The sequence below is a fragment of the Rhineura floridana genome, chromosome 7, assembly GCF_030035675.1.
Source record: "Rhineura floridana isolate rRhiFlo1 chromosome 7, rRhiFlo1.hap2, whole genome shotgun sequence".
In the NCBI taxonomy this organism is placed as follows: Eukaryota; Metazoa; Chordata; class Lepidosauria; order Squamata; family Rhineuridae; genus Rhineura; species Rhineura floridana.
The window spans coordinates 15,764,034-15,785,269 of NC_084486.1; the positions used below are offsets into that span (position 1 = coordinate 15,764,034).

At 41.8% G+C, this 21,236-nt stretch overlaps 1 protein-coding gene across 4 annotated transcripts in view; it reads left to right on the forward strand.

The window, feature by feature from the left end:
* The first annotated feature begins 416 nt into the window (after window positions 1-416).
* The window catches only part of CSGALNACT2 (chondroitin sulfate N-acetylgalactosaminyltransferase 2), a 51,825-nt gene continuing 31,005 nt past the window's right edge, over window positions 417-21,236 (forward strand). Inside the window, exons 1-3 of one of the 4 annotated variants that reach the window (XM_061634948.1) lie at window positions 417-437; window positions 2,140-2,266; window positions 18,122-19,362. In XM_061634948.1, the coding sequence (XP_061490932.1) occupies window positions 18,705-19,362 (658 nt within the window). In that variant the 5' untranslated portion in view covers window positions 417-437; window positions 2,140-2,266; window positions 18,122-18,704. Of the gene's footprint in view, window positions 438-468; window positions 943-2,139; window positions 2,271-18,121; window positions 19,363-21,236 lie in introns of those variants that run through there. The other 3 variants (XM_061634947.1, XM_061634945.1, XM_061634946.1) reach the window with 3 other exon arrangements.

Consider the following 21,236-nt stretch of genomic DNA (forward strand, 5'->3'; position numbering starts at 1 on the left):
GTTCCTGCTTCGACTTCATATTCCATCTCAATCATTAATTTACCAGATGCCCTCAAACAAGCCACCATGCTCAGTTATGCATATCGAATATAAGCATAACAATACAAGCCTGCCTTACGAGGTAGTTGTAAGGATTAACTGTTACTATGCGAAACACGTTAAGCCCTCAGCAAAGGGTTATGTGGTACCCTGGCCGTTATTGGCAAATAGTAGAGGGGGAAAGAGAGAAGTACTTTGTTGCCGAAATTTAAGGCCTTTTCAAAAGGAAGGCATAAAGAATGCCCCCACTCTCAGCAGTTATGTGACATTATTACTCCGCTTGGCGTTGGAGGGCGGAGGAGGGCGTTGCTCTGAGGCAACAGGAGCCACTTCAGCCTGTGGTGGGTTTGTGAAAGAGGCGTTAACACTCGCCGACGTGTCTCTGCGTGAGATAACGTGTGCGTATTGTGAAGAAATTTGTGTGCGTTTTGTGAGGTACAAGGGGAGAGATCTGTGTGTAGACAGAGAGTGAAAACGCAGCTCGAGGAGGATTTTGTCTGTGTCAACTGGGGAACTCATAGGGCGGTGTAGGGCAGGGCCATACCGTGGGGATGCCAGCCCCGTGGTCATGGGAGGGCGGTGAATAGTTAGTCTTTCTGCCAGCGGCTGAAAGGAAGCTGAAGCAGGGCGGGGCTGGGTAGCGCGGACAGAAGGGGAACGAAGAAGAGGCGGCACAAGCAGTCACCCTCCCCTCCCGGTGCCTATCACTTTAAGGGGCTGCCGCGGCCGGGAGGAGAGTAGTAGCTGTGGCGAGCCAATGCCGCCGCTGCCTCCTTCTCATTTCCTCGCTCGCTCACAGGAAGTGGGGCCGCTGCTGCGCGGCGCAGCCTGTAGCAGCAAGCAGCTGCAAAAGCAGCGAAAGCTACCCGTTGAGCCCTGGGGAAGGTAGGCGCGCCGGTTGAGGTGAGTGCCGCGTCTTGGGACTGGTGGGCGGTCGCCTTTCACACTCACCCTTAGCCCTGGACTCAACCTCTTCGTTGTTTCGCTATAACTGACCTAAGTAGGTCCACTCATCCATGACACAGTTGCCGCCACCCCCGCCGCCCAACTCACCCTTCCCCTCCATGACACCGATTTTTGTACGCGAGAACAGGTCAAAGCTAAAATGTTTTGAGTAGGTGTAGAAATATATCGCCCACCTACGCTTGTCGATCTCCTACCCCCAGTGTGTGGAGTAACTCTAGGTGCCTGCGTGTGTGCTTCTTTTTCTTAAATAAGCCCTTCGCCTAGGTCTTGTTGCATCTTCTTAATTCTTTCTGCTTCCAACACCCCCTTACAGAAGTGTCTTCTCCCTTCCTGGGGTTTTTAGGACCCCTAGCTGAAGATCTCTGAATGCAAATCGGGTAACGCCTATTAACGCTATCAGTGTGGTTACAGAGTGGCAACAGAGAACATTTTCCCCATTCTGTATTTATAATGTTACATATCTTGTAGAATCAAGTGATAATCCAAGTTACTGGCTTGTCAGTATAGAATCAAGGCTGGCTGTTGTTCTGAATAAATGGGTATACAAGACAGTGACTGAAGATATGCAAGATGCTTTAGTATTTCCTTCCATTCTCCCTATGCCTGTGTGTCTTTTTAAATACTTTTCCTAATCCATTTTCTTAGAACATACACATAAAATTACATCTACTATTTCTTTTTTGTAACTGCATATGTTCAAACTAGAATTATTCCGCTATATGCAAAGCATGCAACAGAAGAATAGAAAGTTATCTATTTATCTCATAGAGGATGAACAATCCCCGTGAAGTTACTCTTTACCATGCATCCTCTGTCTTGTTTCTATCCCTTAAATTGATAGTTAGTCTCCTCTATTTTGTGCCTGTTTTTTTCTTCAACGTCTCTTCTCATTTAGACACAGAAAGAAGCAAAGCTCTAATTTCTTGAGGCCTGGCAAATCCCTTATGGAGTAAGCTGCTTTGTAAGCATGTTTTAGGACAGGGCAAACTTGGAAGTCTCAGGGTGATAAATGCATGGGGTGCTGGACAGTATTTAGCACGTGTTTATCTCAAGACGGAGTACTTTGTTAATGAGGTTCTTTTGCCTACTGATAATTGTTCACTCATATTTCTTCCTTTTTTTAATGATGTCAAGCAGGGGCAGGGAACTGGTAACTCCCATCTGCTCCAGCCAGCATGGTCAATAGTCAGGGATGCTGAGAGCTGTAGTACATCATCATCTGGAGGGCCACAGGTTCCCTATCCGTGGTTGAGAGAAGCAAGTAGGTATATTGTTCCTTTATTTTCTCTTGTTAGATGCTCATTGTCAAACGTGAGAGAAGAACCAACTGAGGTGTTACAAACTGTGCAATACAGTTGGTGTAGTAGTGTGGCTAAGAAGCTGAACTATGAATTGAGAAGTTTCTGGTTGAACTCAGGCCTCTGCCATGAATTCTCTAGGTGGTTTAAGGCAAGCCACTCAGTCAGCTTCTCTAGAGTATGGAGATAATGCTGACCTACTTTACAGGGTGATTGTAAGGATTATGAGTTAACATGTGTGAAGTGCTTTAAATACCCAAAAGCAGAATCACTATATAAATGCTAATTATTAATATATAATCAAATAAACAGGTTTAAATCTTTTAGTCTATTCAGGAGGAAAGAGCAGCTGTAGTGCCATTGGTAGTAAATCTCTAACATCAAACATGTAGTATTGGGTATAGGAAAGTGCTTAGTAAAGGCTTATGTAGTATAGCCGCTTGAGCATATCCAGCTTTTGGTACGTATCATTGGAGAAAGGGCAAATCAGTTCTGGTGTCCCATTGACTATTATTTTTATATTTATATCCTGCCTTTCTTCCAGGGAACTCAAGATGGCATGCAAACATTGTTCTCCCCCCTCCTAATAAAATCTGTTTTTATCTGTTAGACTGAGAGACAGCGACTGGCCCGAGACAGTGGCTGGGCTGACCCAGTGAGCTTAATGTTCAAGCAGAGATTTAAACCCTGGTCCCAGTCTGTCACTCTAACTTCTACACCACACTGTCCCTCATAGTGACGGTTACATCTGGAGTGGAGTGTGATTGTTCCCCTGACCTATATTAAGTTCCCTCTTTTCTTGGTCCTAGGAGGAAAAATATTAATATATATTTCTGCTTTTATCATGTCTGCAGGATATTTTATCTCAAATTGAAATAAATGGTAGGATACATGGGTTATCTAGTAGCCCTGCATGAGTCCTGTAGGTCTTGTCTGACACAAAGGAGCTAAAAGAGAACTCCAAATATGAAATTGTGGTTGTTTGCTTGAGTCCTTATGTGTTCCCTAAAAATCATGCTAAAAACATGCAAAATAAACACACAACACACATTTCTAGTGCTTTAGAGTATTCATACCTAGATTCTACAACATATGAAGCATTCTGTCACAACTATGCTGTTTCTTGCAAAACAAATTTGTGACCTCGTTTTGTTAAAATAATTCATAAAATCATCAGTACAACTGATAGTTGTTTGCTGTTGGGGAGGTTAAATATCTGTTCAATCGGTCATTGCTTTGGTTGAAGAAATTTTTATTGGAAAAGGTTGGGTTAAAAAATCTGATGGCTGGTCAATCATATTGCTGTAAAATATGTGGATTTGTAAAGGGAGCTAAAATCTTGGCTATCATTCTTTGCATAAAGCCACTATTGCACTGATAGAACTGGTTAGAAAGTGTTTAGAGCAACCAAGTGTTGTCACAAATGTTAACACCTGCTTTTTTAAAATTATGGTTAAGGGACTGATGGACCATTGGATTGTGTTGTCCTTGCCTCTTGCATATAAGCTGTTAGCACCCTTAAGGGCAATAGATTGGTTTTCCTGTTTTTAAAGACCTTTTTCTTCTTTAGATAGAATAATTTACCCTGGCTGCGGAGGCAAGTTTATATATGATCTGATTAGAAAATTGGAGGTGACTGAGCCATGAGCAACAATGCTTATCGCACCATAAAAGTTCTACTTACCTATATGTCACCTTTAACTTTGCAGATGTAGCCCCAAACCGTACTTAACACAAACCTGAATGGGATTCTTAACCTAGCATTTGAAATTACACCTGGGATGTCCTCAAGTTAACACCAGTGCATGGGTGTCCCAAACTATGGTTAACAATGGCATAATCTTGTATGTAAGAGAAGAGGAAGTACACCATTCCATGCCCCGCTTCTGATTCCTTAACCTAGGTGAGGGGTCAAAGAAACTTGTGCCTATGCCAGCCCCAAGTATTACCTGGTAAATACTAGTCAGTAGTTTCCTGTGCCACTTATAAAAGTAATAAAATCAAGTTATTGACAACACGATGAATAAAATATGCTAATTCTGGAGACACACATGATGTTGCACATTGCTGCTTAATAGGAGGTGCTTTGAGACAGATGCTGAAAAGAGGCATATAATTTTTTTAAAAAAAATAAAAATAAATACTTTCAATGTCTATATGTTAGTTTCACAAATAATATTCATGTTAATAAACATTTTAACAAGATATTTCAATTTAAGGTATCATTAGTTTTCCTAATCTCTTTGCCACCCTGGGCTCCCTTTGGGAGGAGAGGAAGGGTGGGATATAGATGTAATAATAAAAATAAAAATTGCTTTTGGGGTAATCCAGCATTGATTATAGAAACACTCCTACTTTGCTTAGTTTAGTTATCATCATGATGAAAGAGAGCAGTATCAATATTTTCAAAGAAAAGCCAAGAAGCTTACTGCAGAAATGATTAAGGCATTAGCGTGGCTGAGAACCTGTCCAGGCACCGAGGAAAACTCGAGCTTTGTTTCCCACAAATTCCATAAATTTCTCATATTCTACAACTCTGTTAGTGTTTCCACTTTAATATCATATTGATTAATAGGCAAAAAACCCTTGCGGTTTAAGAATATACCTATAGCCAACAGATATTTCTATCAAACTTTAAAAAGCAGAGAAATTGGGCAGCTATAGTGAATGCACCAGGGGAGCAGGAGACCTGACCTCCTCTCTGAGATACTGTACTGCCCTACAAATTTGTCAAAATGCAAACCCGATTTGGGATGGTCTTTTACAGTTCAATCTACTTCCTGTGTAGCTTGGAAGAATTTGGTAACATGTACCTCTGAGCATATGGTGAGTGGTGGCAACACCTGCCATCTCCAAAGATGGAGAATTACATTTTTATGTTGTTATTGGTGTTCTTCTTACTTTGCTTCTTTCCTGTGTTACTATTGTTTCTACAGAGAATCTAACCTAGAAAATTATATTTCTCGCATTATTTGTCCTAGAAATCTGTGTCAAATTTATTTTTATTAATTTCAAAGCCTTTTTATTGGTCAATGTCATACGATGGTGAAGACAGCCTTTTGTGTTTTAACATGGAGGTTATATTCTGTTTCTATTTTAGGTGCATTAACAGTTGAATCTGAAACTGCAATTTGATGTAAAATCAGGCTGATTCCAATATGTTGCTACTTAAGCAATGACTCTAGCTGTTGGAAAAAACAACCTTGGCCTGCCCAAGAGGCATGTTTTCAGCCTGCTATGCTTAAATCACTTCACTTAAGAAAAGGTGGGCATGGTCAATTAAAAACATAGAGCACACCTAGAATTTTGCTAGAATGTATTTCACCTCCCACTGTTTTATCTTGTGCAAACTGAGACACTCCTCATGTCCACTGGAAACAATTCTGCAGAATAGTCAGTGCCATTATTACACAACTGTTTTTGGAGCTTTTTTGGTGTAAATTTTGCTATGCTTCACATATTCACATATTCACAGAAACAGAAGCAAAAGAGAATGACTTACTATAGGAAACCGCTAAAATTGCAAAGTAAATCAAACATATATAAAGTGACTATCTGAACTGTATCAACTCTCTTAATGTTGCTTCCTCCCTGCTAAAACAAGATCAGCACAGAACATGTCTTGTTTCTGTTGTTTGGGCTGATTGCAGGTGTTACCACTCACCATCTGCTCAGAGGCACATGTTACCAAATTCTTCCAAGCTACACAGAAGGTGGATTGGACTGTGAAAGACCAACCCCAATTGTGTTTGCATTTTGACAAATTTGTAGGGTAGTACAATATCTCAGAGAGGAGTTCAGGTCTCCTGCTCCCCTAGTGCATTCACTATAGCTGCCCAATTTCTCTGCTTTTTCAAGTTTGAGAGCAATATCTGTTGGTCATAGGTATGTTCTTGAACCACGATGTTTTTTTGCCTATTAGATAATTCTCTGCTTTTTAATTTGGGAAGTAGGAAATGGGATCCTGTGCAAGTTTGCTGAGAATGGAGTGATCATTTTCATGCTTATTGAGTTCAGTGGAATTTCCTCCCATGCAATATGCTTAGGATAGGTGAAAATGACTATGGGGCAATTGGGAGGGGAGGAGGAGCAACCGCTGGGGCAGGGGAGGAGGAAGGGAAGAGGGGAGGAGAGCATGAGAGCAGGTTTGATTGTTTACATGGTTATTGAGGTCAGTGGGATTTACTCCTGTGTAATCATGCTTAGGATAGGTAAAACTGACTATGGAGGAGGGGAGGGGACAAGAGATGGGAGGTGGAAGGAGGGGGAGGGGAAAGAAGGAGCAAAAGGGAGGGGGTAGGGAGGGGAAAGGCAGGTCTGATCATTTGCATGCTTTTTGAGTTCAATGGGATTTACTCCTGTACAATAAGGCTTAAGATGGGTGGAACTGACTTGGGGGAGGTGGAAATGGAGGAAGGAGGTGGAAGGGGGAGTGAGAGGGAAGAGAGGAGATTGGGTGGATGGGCACAGGGCAAAGGAAAGCCTCTTTCCTTTCCAAAAGGAAAACATTGTGAACAGCATCATTGTTTTTCAGGGTTTCCCTCACCTATTTATTCTACAGCAGGCACATGTCATCTTCCACCCAAATTTCAACCAAAGCTGTCACTGGCCACATCCACCTTTATTTGAAGAAGACCTTTATTTCACTTTAGACAATCATGGCTTCCCCCCAAAGAATCCTCGGAACTGTAGTTTGTGAAGGTGCTGACAGTTGCTGGGAGAGGCCCTATTCCCCTCACAGAGCTGCAATCCCCAGAAGGGGCTGACTGTTAAACCAGTCTGGCCACTACAGCCCTGTCAGGGGAATAGGAGTCTCCTAACAACTCTCACTGTCCTTTACAAACTATACTTCCCAGGATTAGTTGGAGGAACTCATGACTGTCTAAAGTGATATAAAGATCGGGAGTGGGTGTGGTCCGCTGATTAACCAAGCCAAACAGCTGTTAGTCTGGCTTTTAGAATACTGACAGTTGGTGCTTACTGAGCATGCCCAACATTATAATAGACTACAATGTTAAATTTCTTAAAATAATTAAAATCAGCCATGCATTTTTTAACTTTTAAACTGCAGAAGAAGGTTAGAGTATGGGGCAAGGTCAGTAATAGGATTACAGGTACTGTATGAATCTTGCTGATTTGTAAGACCACTGACAGAAAAAAAGTCCAGCGGGGTATGTTTTTTCTCCCTTGTTTTCCACTTTGAATTCGCGATTCTCTTTGACTGTTGTGTCTATTGCCATGAAAACCTAGAGGGTTGTTAACCAAGCGTTTCTGAGTTCAGGACTATAAGGTTTGTACAGTTTTGGTTTGAACTGTGCTTATGGGAAGCATTAGAATGGCATGTGAGGGTATTTTCAATTTAACATTGAGGAATGTGAAAAATCCACTCTGACTATAGTATACAGCCACTCTTGTGGCTGTATAATATGCAATGCTAGACACATGCTATATGGATGAGTTAGATATGATGTGGGAACCATTACTTTGACTAGCTGAACATTGAGTAATTTAACAATTCTTGACATACTGTAGAAATGTTTTTGCATTGACTTGTTCTACACTCACTGTAGCAGTTAACTGTATTGCTTTAAGTTAACTTAGAAGTGATTTTCTTTTCTACTGAATAATATTCCAGGCCTGACTTACCTACTGATTTTCTAACTGCATTTTGTATTCCTGTTCTGATTCCTGAATGAATAGCTGTTCTGGAGATGACTACTCCAGGGTAATGTGGCTGCTCAGATATTGAATATTATGCTGCTTTAGCTTTTATAAAGTGCTCAGTAATGGCTTGGTACACAGATAATGGTGATGATGACTATTACTGGTATTTGGTGCCACTTTTTAATAATTTAGTGTAACTGAGTGGTAGGAGTAGCCATTAGTGCCAGGGCTTAATGAGACATGAGGTTTCTTTATGTCTGTAGAAAATTTCCTTTGCTCATATGTGTTTGTTTTGGAAGCAGTATGTATGTAATGTTGAAAAAGTGTCAGTTTATACGTTGAAAAACTGCAGTTTTCTACTGTTTAACCTCCAGTGTTATAAAATGTTTTAATGTTTTTGATTGCTGTAAACCGCCCAGAGAGCTTTGGCTATGGGGCGATATACAAGTGTAATAAATAAATAAATATAAATTTAACTGATATCCATCTTATCCACACAGGCTAGTGGGAGGTGAAACTTAACTGTAAAACAAAATTAAAACCAGAAGTGAAAAATGTCCACTATCCCATCTGTGATGGGTATGACTTTGATGAGGTCAGGAGTGGAATTAAAAAGCTGCTGTGTTGCAATTTGATTCTGCTCCTCACCTCACAGGTGTGCCCCTCTTAACAGAATAGCACACATAACTACAATAAAAGTGTAGAAAAAATGTTTCCTTTCCTTGTAGTTGATGCTCCTCTCCCCATACCCTCCTGCCCCAGCAATGTGTATCTTTCAGATGAGAAGAGTGGGGTGAGGGAGAAGAATGCATAAAGGTGGTGGCTGTCTGAAAACTCTTCTCACTAATAGTTATAGGCAGTACAATCCTATGTCTGGATGAAGTGAAGAGGCAGTTTGTCCATCATTATGTTTTTCTTTTTTCAACAGGTGTAATCTTTTTTTAAAAAGATTTTTTGAAACCAATGGGGGAATTAACTCTGCTAGGTGCAGGCTGGCAGGGGTAATGGGCTTGTTCTTGCAGCCCATTGTGGAAATGAAGAGGTTTTTGATCCAGCAGATCCAAGGCTGCATCTGTTGTGCCCCAGAATACCCAATTTTAGGGCCTGCCTCCAGCAGTAGACCTGTGCCCACCAAGCTTTCTATGGGCTTAGGAAGGACTTCCACCAGTTGTGTGCTGCTAACAAAGCTCATATCTGCCAGCAGAGGGGTATCTCTGCCCCATTCTAACAACTCTGTGGCCTAGGAGATCGGGAAGTTAGGATTATGCCTCACTGATCTGGTAAATATGTAGGCAACACATTTATTTATTTATTTATTATTTATTAAATTTCTATACCGCCCCATAGCCGAAGCTCTCTGGGCGGTTCACAACAGTCAAACATCAAATACAATAGGCAACATATAAACAATTTAAAACTTTCTGTAAACTTTCTTTAAAACTTTAAAATGATAAAATTCAGCAAAAGAATCAAGACATTAGCCCTAGGCTCTCAGGGTGGTGTACACTTAAAACCATATGAACAAATACAATAAAAATACAGACTAAAACAATGAAATTGGAAAGCAGTGGACCACAAGCAGATAATAAAACAGATAAAACAGAAGGCATAGCAACAATGAAGTCCGCTAGTTGACATACTGAAGCGCCTGCACAAATAACAAAGTCTTTGCCTGATGCTAGAATGACACTTGAGAGCACCTTCTCTGTGCTCTCTGCCCACCTGATTTCTGATGACAGAGGGATTTTTAGGAGAGTGTCTGACAATGGCTAATGTTCAAACAGGCTCATGTGGTTGGAGGCAGCCTTTCAGATAGTCAGGTCTTTATAGGTAACAGCCATAACTTTTAATTGTGCCTGAAAATGGACCGGCAACAATTGTAGGTGTTTAAGCATTTGAGAGAGATTTTGTAAAGTTAGTGCCAGTTAGCTCAAAGTGTGGCTGTTGGGTTACTAATGTCTTCAAAGAGAAATCTTCAAAGGCAACCCATTGCAGTAGTCCAATCCAGAGGTTACCAGGCCATGGATAACTGTTGACAGTTAGGGGGTGGGGATGTGTGCCACAGCTGATGCACTCACCTTAGTTGATAAAAGGTACTGTGTATCATAGATGCCACTCGGTGCTCTAGTGGCACAGCTAGATCTTTCTGCCACAATTCTGAATGTTTTAGGGTCAAAAATCTGATTGCTTTAGAGTGAATGCTGAACAGTTAGGAACAGAGTCTAAGTTTGAATCTCTGGAGGTGGTAAATACGTTGATATTTGAATGTGATGACATGTCTCTTTCAAGACCCACTTGTGAGGAAAAATCTTTTGGAATTTAAAAATAGTGTTTATCAGTAAACGTTCTTCACATTTTTGCTTCAGACAATGAAATTTAGAGTCTGAGTAAGGTTATATGGCACTATGATACATAGCCTGGCTCTTCATAAAATTCCTGTTCCTATTGCAGGCTATGTGTACTTTCACTGTGGCATTACTAAGACAGAGTAAAATAACTTTATAACCAACTAGTTTTGGTCATAGTTGATACAGGTGTCAGTGTCTTAACATCAATGACATGTTTTGTTCTATATGATTTTTTTTTAGAAGCTTAAATAGAATATGATGCTGGGGCCAGTTGATCATAGAATAGTAGAGTTGGAAGGGGCCTATAAGGCCATCAAGTCCAACCCCCTGCTCAATGCAGGAATACAAATCAAAGCATTCCCGACAGATGGCTGTCCAGCTGCCTCTCGAATGTCTCCAGTGTGGGAGAGCCCACTACATCTCTATGTAATTAATTCCATTGTCGTATGGCTCTAACAGTTAGGAAGTTTTCCTGATGTCCAGTCGAAATCTGGCTTCCTGCAACTTGAGACCATTATTCCGTGTCCTGCACTCTGGGACGATTGAGAAGAGATCCTGGCCCTCCTCTTGTGTGACAACCTTTCATGTACTTGAAGAGTGCTATCATATCTCCCCTCATTCTCCAAGCTAAACATGCCCAGTTCTTTCAGTCTCTCCTCATAGGGCTTCATTTCCAGCCCCCTGATCATCTTTGTTGCCCTCCTCTGAACCTGTTCCAGTCTGTCTGCATCCTTCTTGAAGTGAGGAGAACAGAACTGGATGCAGTATTAAAGATGAGGCCTAACCAGTGCTGAATAGAGGGGAACCAATACTTCACGCGATTTGGAAACTATACTTCTGTTAATGCAGCGTAATATAGCATTTGCCTTTTTTGCAGCCACATCACACTGTTGGCTCATATTCAGCTTTGATCAACGACAATTCCAAGATCCTTCTCACATGTCATATTGCTGATATAGTCAGGAGAATCAAATTAATTTTTTCCTGGATTACTTCATCCTACAGGAGTGTATATGCGTATTTGAATGCTCTCCTGAGGAGGGAAAAAACCTGAACAAAGAGCTCTTATATTTGAGAGATGGGTTCAATTCTATGTTTCTCCAAACATACTGGGACTTTTTTTAGCAGAGAGTTCATGCTGTTTTGTTCTTGGGGAGAATTCAAACATGCAGCTACCAGTCCCCACATTCAGCCTGCAGTGGTGATCCTGATGACTGTAAGAATTGTCCCAGTATGTTGCAATAGGCAAGATTATGTTTCCTTAACTTCTGTTAGAAGGCACTCTTTTTTGTAAAAAAATTAAATCTGGAGGCACACTATACTTATGCCGCCCCAAAGGGTTACTTTTAGAATGCTGTCATGGTAATGATTTCGGGGTTGGACTTGATGGCCTTTCAGGCCACTTCCAACACTACTATTCTGTGATTCTATGACATTGTCTGAGGGCCACTGTCTGTGTTCTGTGTTAGTCATTGCTGTAGGCACTGCTGGTTGCTTGCTCTCTGCCCAATCTCACCCACCCACCTGCCCTCCTTCTCCCTCTCCCTGGCCTGGAGGAAAGGGAGGCCTCACAGTAGTGATGCTGAGGCCTGCCATGAACTGTCTCTGCTGTTCACTGCCCCCCCAGTTGTTCTCCTGCTGTCCCACTCTGTCTGGTCTTGCCCCCCCACCGACCCCATGGCCTGGAGGAAAGGGAGACCTCACAGTAGCAAAGCCAAGGCCTCCCATGAACTGACTCTGCCACTTGCCCAGGCTGTTGCCTGCCACTGCCCACTCGGTTACTCTCCTGCAATCCCACTCTCCATCCAGTCTTCCCCCTCCCCCATGGCCTGGAGGAAAGGGAGGCCTTGCATTAGTGACTAATAGCATTAGTACTAATAGTGCTCCCCCAGATGATCGTAGTGATTGGCTTGGGACATGCAGGGTAAGGCAGTTCTTGAGGTATCCTGGGCCTAAGTTATTCAGGGCTTTGTACACTAGCATGAGCATTGTGAACCTGGTCTGGTAGCAGATGGGAAGCCAGTGCAGATCTTTTAACACCAGTGTTATGTGTTAGAGGTAGTCTGTTCCATGACCAGTCTAGCCACAGCATTCTGCACTAGCTGAAGCTTCTGGACCAAACCCAGACACAGAGCATGTTGCTGTAATCCACTGGATTCAGATGGAAACTTTCTAGTGATTTCAAAGGGCTTTAGTTTGGTCTTCTACACATACTTTACTGTATTAATATGTGGAACTATAATATACAGTAGCTCTCTTTCAAATGTTGTCATATGACAAAAAATGCTGAATGAGTGCTAGTTCTACTGTGTGAGACTATCAACATTTACTATTGAGACAACTCGGCCTTCTACCATATGGCATTGCAAAACATCTGGTAAATAAACCAGTGACCTTAAGCCCATAGTTTTAAAAAAATCTGAACGTTTTTCTAGTAGGTCCTGTGAAGATTTCTAGTAAGTCCCATGAAGATTTATGGAGGCTAACATTTCCTTTAAGTAGAATAAGAAGTTTACTTGGGAAAACGTGCCCCTTTTCAAATGGAAAAAGGAAGGGAAAGCATGGAAACATTTGTCTCTTGAAGGTAAATTATTGAGGTTGTTAAACTGAGTCAGGGACTACAGAACAGTTAAGCCAAAGGACCATTTTGTAGCCTGTTAAAAAAAATTCTTATGATAGTTTGAGAAACTAAATTAACATATGTCTCAGAAGGTCATGTGCAATTAGGTTATTATCGTAACAGAGAGCCAGTGTGGTATAGTGGTTAAGGGGTTCAAATCCCCACACAGCCATGAAGCTCACTGGGTGACCTTGGACCAGTTACTGCCTCTCAGCCTCAGAGGAAGGCAATGGTAAATCACCTCTGAATACCATTTACCATGAAAACCCTATTCAAAGGGTCGCCATAATTTGGAAATGACTTGAAGGAAGTCCATTTCCATTTTCAGTCTTATAGAAACTGTCATGAATTTTGGTTGGCTTCCTTTGCTCATATAAGTGAGATTCTTTTGTAAAAAAATGAAGAGATTATCTTGGTCATAGTACTTTCCATGTTTTCTCTTGCATTTTGTGAGAATGGTACATATAAAATGATCTTCAGGCCATCAGGGATAATTGGGATTTTATGAGCTGAGTCGTGTTCATACCTGTGAGGGGCCTGAGACTCCTATGTGCTTGGGAGTAGAGCAAGGCCCCATAACAAGCATCCTCATATACTGTTAGCTTATCAGAGGTCTCTATCTTGCTCAAGCCAAGAAGTGTGATGTTTGTCCTTTCCTGGCCAGTAGAGCAAAGCAAGTATCCCTGTTGCTGCTCCCAGACTTTTTTTACTTCAGACTTTGTCCTCTCTGCTCACATATTTTAGCCTTCCTGCTCATTTTGTCTCCTCCCCTAACCTTTTTTTTGGGGGGAGGGGAATACTTCACTCATGCCTCCCTATCCCTGGTCTGAAAAAAAAAATTGTGATCCAAAGAATAAATTATTCCATTTAGGCTTGGTCAATTGACTGTAAAAAATTGGCCCAGTTTACGGTGAAAATGGAAATCACTGCTGCTTCTTACCCCACCCCCCCCAAGTAGCTGCCAACAATGGAATGACACACTGGCCTGTGTCATTGGTTGAGCCAGTTTCATCTGCTCAGCCTTATTCCATTGCCTTGGAGAACCTTGGTGGAAGCTGTTGCCTGGCAGTTGCCAAAAGAGAAGGTTTGGTTCCATCATGGACTGAATGAGTTCCAGCTATTGGGTTCTACTACCTTGTGCCAGAGTCATCTGTGGGCTCTGTTCTCTAGTAACCAACAGGCAGAACCAGAGAAGACGAAAGATAAGGGCAAGAAATGCCCCCTGACTAATCTTGGCTTCATAAGGACACTGTTATGTCTGTTCCTGATACCAGACGTTAACATTGCTTTTTATTCTGAGACTCTTCCATAAGCCGCTTTGAGAATATCTTGGAGTTATAAAGCACAGCAAAAGCATTATAAATAAATAGCACAAACAGAAGCAGCAAACGGTATCCCCTAGTTTAGCACTATGTGTGAAGTGAGGGTCTTGTGTGCACAAACCACGATGTAAATCCAGAGCTCATTCTGCTTGATTCCTCCTTCACCAGTATGCCAACCCTCATGGGGGGTGGTTTTTGTTTATTATATCTTCTATGAAATGTTAATGTTTTGTATGAGTTTTTCCTCTTTCTCCCCCCCCCCCCCCCCGATATAATGTTTTTAAATATAAATTGCTTGGAGACTTTTAGGTAACTAGCAATTAATGTTTTAATAATAATAGTAAGAACAACAACAACAATAATGCTCTTCTGCAGTGTAACTTGTAGTTCCTGGTGTTATGTTAGGGATCTGTGGTCTAATAGTATGGCATTCTATGGAAAATGGACTGCCTTCAAGTCGATCCCGACTTATGGTGACCCTATGAATAGGGTGTTCATGGTAAGCAGTACTCAGAGGGGGTTTACCATTGCCTTCCTCTGAGCCTAGTCCTCCCCAGCTGGCTAGGGCCTGCTCAGCTTGCCACAGCTGTACAAGCCAACCCCTTCCTTGTCCGCAACTGCCAGCTAGGGGGCAACTGGGCTCCTTGGGACTATGCAGCTTGCCCACGGCTGCACAGGTGGCAGGGCACGTAACCCCTGAGCCACTCACTGTGGGGGTGATCTTTAGCTGGCCCTTGAGACCCAAGAGACATGAGCGGGGATTTGAACTCATAGACTCTGGACTCCCAGTCAGGCTCTCCTCCCCACTGTGCTATACCAGCTATTGATGGCATTCTATAACTTTGTTTAATTTGTTTAGAAAATGATGAGACTTGGAAATAATTGTGTATTGGAGTTTTAGGGTCATACAGCATGAAGTATATCACAACTTTTGCCTAGTAATTTTGATTCTGCATCTTGTGAAGACTCTGTCATCCTTTGCACTCCATGGGTGACATCCAAAGAGGACAGATGCTTGTGCAATGGAAATCTGTATGTGAACCAGGACTGCCATTTTCTTTTCCCCCTCCTCCATTTCCCCCCAATCTAGACTCAGAGGGCCCCTCAATCCTTCAGAGCAGATTTTAGGGACACGGGAGAGAAGATGGGGATTTCTTGTTACATGAGCATACATTGATTTGGATGCCACCTCATGAGAAGTTCCTGAGAAATGTTTATGCTTTTGTAAGGTCTTATGGCAAACCCCTGACTAAATGCAAATAAGCATGACTGTGTCTCTAGGTAGTCAACAAACAGCAACAAATATGGTACACCTCTAGATATTATACAGTGGCCATTCCCTTCTGATGGTGTGATGGTGTAGTCATCGATTGGCAGTGGTCTTTTTGCCACAAGAGTATTTTGATACGAAATACAAACGAAAGCTTATTGCCTTGTGTTCCTTTGGAGGTGAAACTGAGCAAATGTTTAATCACCTCTTAGTGTAGTAAATTTGGTAGAGTAATTGAAACCTTGATAAAGTGTTTTTTTTTTTTTGAGTATTGGATCTGGCCCATGAGCCACCAGTTGGGCATATCAGTTTAAAATGCTGATGCATCCTTATACTCTTCCAAAGTATTCAGCTTGTTAGAAAGTGGCCGTCCGTCTTTCTCTTTGTAGAAAGGGATACCCGCTCCTCAGCTGTGAAATGTGTTTAGAGGTTGAAAATGTAAATGTACTGCCTTCAAGTTGATTCTGACTTATGGCGACCCTGTGAAGAGGGTTTTCATGAGGCTGAGAGGCAGTGACTGGCCCAAGGTCACCCAGTGAGCTTCATGGCTATGTGGGGACTCAAACCCTGGTTTCCCAGGTCATAGTCCAACACCTTAACCACTACACCACACTGGAAGTGACTGGTTAAACAGTGCTGTGTGTTCCTATCACTGTTCTCATTGCATGTCAAGAAGCTGAGTACTGTCATCAAAATGATGTTCTTTCTTAATAAAAAAAATTAACTAATGCTGTGAAGGTTTCCCCACAATGTAAATGAATTGTTCTATGTTGCTATTGTTAACCCACCTTGAGGTTGTAATCAGACTAAGCCTGTTTGTTCCTGTTTGCCCTACAGAGATACAGATATTTACAGCCTTCAGTTAACTGGTAGCAGTACATGCAGGAAATATCTGACTTATGTGAGGGTTATTTTTAAAAAGGTTTCTGTACAGAAAATGTTTTTTGCTAACTATTTGAAAGTGGTTTTAAGCCCAGCTACTACATGGTGTCCCCTCCCAAAAAACATGGGATAGGTGGTAAACTAATGTAGAAGTTGAAGCTGGGCTTTTATCTTATCCCCTTGTCACTTGATGTTGCCTTGTGTTTCCTGCATCTGTGCTTCATTCAATGATTTGAAGATACAGCTGATGTTAGTTATTTCAATATGTACCTTCATTCAGGGTTGGCATCAGATTGCAGGGGGCCCTTGAAGGTGGTGGCCATGCGGTGGTGCTACTGCTGGGGGCTTAAATCAGTTCAGCTGCACCACTGTGTTAGTGTGTTAGGGAGCACAGTATGCTGACATGGCAATGCGGGAAGTGGTGCAGCCAGCCCACGTCAGCAGTGGGGGCTGTTGTTGTCTGGGAGGGTAGCTTCCACTCTGCAATCTGTGCCAGCATCGGGTTGTGGGTCACACACTGCAACTTGATGCTAGTGAGAACTGTGGAGCGGAAACTACATCCATCAAGCCCCAGGGGCCCTTGGCCAGTGTCCAGCCTGGCCACCCATTGGCACCGGCCCTGCTCTCATTACTTAAATATTATCTGTTAAGATTCTTTCTAGTTTATAATTGTATCTGACTCTCAGGAATGTGTTCCTTACCCCCCAAAATCTGGGCTAATGAAAAGATCTTCATACTCTGACTTTGACAGGTCTTTGGAGATAGGAGCTCCACAATTGTAGAACAGCTGCTGTAAATACATCTCTACTTAGTATTTGCATAGAGTTAATATTGTTTAGAGGGTCTGCTGAGTTCATCTTAGAGCAGCCTTTCCCAACTAGTGGGCCACCAGATGTTGTTGGACCACAACTCCCATCAGCCTCAGCCAGCATTGCCAATGGTCAGGAAAGATGGGAATTGTGGTCCAACAACATCTGGTGGCCCACTAGTTGGAAAAGGCTGTCTTAGAGGATTGTGGAGGCTGGGTCTTCACCTACTTGCAGTCATGTGAGAATGAGACACACTGCATGGCAATCTCCAGTCTACTAGAGCGGGAGGGGATTCTCTTCAACCTTCCTGCAAGCTCAAAGGCAGCCCATGATTTATAGCCCCATCACATTTCCTTTTTTACAACCATAAAGTCCATCACAAGTACAACAAATGAACACTCTTGCCTAATCATTTTGGAATTTGAAATCTCAAATTCAGCGGCCCACTTCTATTCTGCAAAAAAGTTATCTTAGTGCTCTTTTCAAAAGAAGGTAGATAATTCTGCAGGGTGATAGAAAACATAATCAGAAGTAGAAGCTAAATTCACTACCTTCTTAATACATTGCCATTTTAAAGAAAACTGGTTATGATGCTTTATAAAAATGACAAATAGTATGGAGAAAGAATTCTGACAATTAGCTATGTACCTGAGAAAGCTTTTTTTGTTAGTTCTTTGGAAGAGCCTATTTCAGACATTTCCACAAAAAGGAAATCACTGGTGTGTAACCCAGTAGAAAGAATTGAAGCTTTACAGCCCTCCCCTGCCCTGGACCAGCACAAAAAATAAAATTTGTGATTCATCATGTCTACAATTTTAGGATATTAAAACTTGCCTTCATGTGTTTTTCAGATATCTGGCTGCTTTATAATTCTAATTGAGTGTACTTTTCATTTAATTTTAGGCTTTTCCTTAATTTTGCTGACTCAGATTAGATTTCCAAGAAGGAAAGAGAAGCACAAGTGCCAGAGGAAAATACCCTGCATATGGTTTATGAAAATTACTGTTACTCAGATATTGATGGCTCTTATGGGCCGTATAGATGGCGAGCAAAAAAAAATCCCCTATGGCTACAAGAACATTCAAAAGTTGAGAGCTGCTTTTGCTTTATACTTCTCAGAATTTGATAAATTTTTAACTGGTTGTCTTTGGAAAACAAAACCATAGCAAATTCATTGAACTTCCAAGTTTCTGTGTTTAGACAAATTGCCTTGAATGTAATGGGGACTGTATCTGACAGTTTAGACTGTAATTGCTTGCAGTAATGGAAGTTGTACTAACACTGGGATTTGGGGTCTCTGCAGTATTGCTTGAACAAGGCAACTGTTGAAAGTTTTTTTTCTTTGACTCGCACAAATGGATGTGGCATTTGAGCAAAGTGCTTTCATACAACTGTAAAACAATGGCTCCTTTTGGAAAATACTAGCAAGTTATGACCAAAAAATCCAGCTGTTTTAGTTGGAATACAACTAAAGTGCTATAAGAGAATGCCCAGAAGAGGCTTAATATTTCAAGCCAGGACTCGATGGCTGTTGGTCGGTCTTGCTTTGCTGTTGAGTTTGTTGCTGTTCATGTACCTCCTTGAATGTGCACCACAAACGGACGGCAATGGCTCACTTCCTGGCATTATAGGGGAGAATTTTGGTAAGGAACACTACCAAGCCCTCCTGCAGGAGCAAGAAGAACATTACCAAAGCAGAGCTATGAGCCTCAAACGCCAGATTGCCCAGTTAAAGCAGGAGCTTCAGGAAATGAGTGATAAGTTGAAATTGTTACAGGAAAAGAAAAGCCCAAGAGTCAACAGCGTGGGCTACCAAGGCACCAAAGAACAAGCACCCAATGATCTCCTAGAATATCTACATTCTCAAATAGACAAAGCTGAAGTGAGCATGGGGGCCAAACTGCCTAGTGAATATGGAGTCATTCCTTTTGAAAGCTTTACCTCTGTGAAGGTGTTCCAGTTGGAGATGGGGCTTACACGACACCCAGAAGAGAAACCTGTCAGAAAAGATAAGCGAGACGAATTGGTGGAAGTAATTGAGGCTGGCCTTGAGGTAATCAATAATCCAGATGAAGAAGATGGCCAAGATGAAGATGATGGAATAGGGGAGAGACAGCTTTACAATGAAAATGATTTTATAGAAGGTACTCTATACATTTTGAAATTCTAGTTTGTGTTATGGCAGTCTACACAAAATAGCAGAATTTGTGAGACAGTAAACCACCCTTCCCAACCTGTTACCTTCCAGATGTTTTGCACTACTACTTCTATCACCCCTAGCTAGCGTAGTCAATGACCAGTGAGGACAGAAGTTGTCGTGCAAAACATCTGGAGGTTGTGGAAGGCTGCAATAGACCATGAACTCCTGTGCTTTGCTTTTATTTTAAAAAAAGTTAAATTATTTACAATTGTTTTGCAGCAGCTTTGGGTCTAGTTTAATGCAGAATCTAATTTTAGGGATGGCACCATGGAATCAGGAGCCCCCCCCCCCGACTTGTGTATGAAATTTCCCATATCCCTTCTACCCAGGAATGCTTCTAAGACTGGTTCTCAGAGTTTACAAGCATGTCTGGTTTACCTAACCTGTGTAACATTTGCTTCATTGCCAAAACAAGTAGAGGGCATATATGTGTACAAGGTGAGCACAAGAGAGTGCATGTGTGTACAAGGTGAGCACATGCACTATTCTGTGGCCTGCTCATATTCTCTTAACCCTGATTAATCTCTAAGAGTGAACCAGCCTTGGTTATAGATATTACAGGGGTTATACTCCTTTCTATCCTAATAATTGGTGATATTGCAATTTTTATCTTGTAGTATTCACTCTGTTTATGAGAATTCAAGGAATTACTGATAACTGTACAACTGAATAAGAGCAAATAGATTAAAATACCCCAACTTCCCAATTTCCAAACAGAGCAGGAAGTAGTTACTAGCTTAGTGTTTGTGATGTATTTCATCTCATATCCATGTTTGTTCAGGGAGGAAAAATATATTATTCAAGAAAATACTAAAATCGGAGCATATGTATTGTGTAAATCTGTATTACTCAGAATGGTGCAGACTTGACACCTCTCAGCTAAGGATTTTGTTCCAATGCACAAAACCTTAAATCATTATTCAGATTGCATCAGCTTTAAAAATTCCTAATTTATGTGTATTGCTGCAGTGATTTGGACAAAACGTTCAATAACACTTATCTGCCTGATGAAAATCTGTCATAAATCTAAAGGTTTCCAGCCTTTGCACCCTGTTATCAAAGAATGGCTCGGTACTTTACCTGTTTTGTGTGTAATTCTGTGTTCCAGCATATGACAAAAGCTGGCCTTTAGGTCCCACCATTCAGTTTCACTTGCACAACTTGTGATGTATCACTGCCATATATAGTGGTCCATCAGGAGGTCAATAACCACCTGGGTTTTTTTCTTCCTGCCAAAGTTTTAAAAACCAGGGGAATTGTCAAGCAACTGGCAGATCAGTATACACGGCCGGTGGGTTGCATCTGGTATGGCCTGCCAATTACAGTACATGTACGTAATATATTGCTAACTCTTTCAATATTTTGGCGTCTGGTTCATAGGAAGCTGCTTCATATCAAGTCAAACCATTGGTCCATCTAGCTTGGTATTGCCAACACCAGAAATGGGAAACCCTGTTCAGCCAGAGGGCTGGATTCCCTTCTGGGCATTCTTTTCAGGACCACATGCCAGTGGTGGGTTGGGCCAAAGGCAAAACTGGCAGAACAATGAATATAACATTTAGCTTTGTACAGTAGACTAATGTCTTCACACACTCGCACCCCTCTCTATCCTCCTTCCAGCAAGCTAGAGACATTATCTAAGTTCAAGGACAAAGATATTTGGGGTGCAAAGCAGAGCCAGTGAGGGGTGTGTGCTGGGGAGAGTTCCAAAGACCAGATAGGGAGGGCTGCATGTGGCTCCCAGGCCTGGGGTTCCCCACCCCTAGTCTACATTGACTGGCAGCAATTCTCCCATATTTTCCAACGAGGAATCTTTCT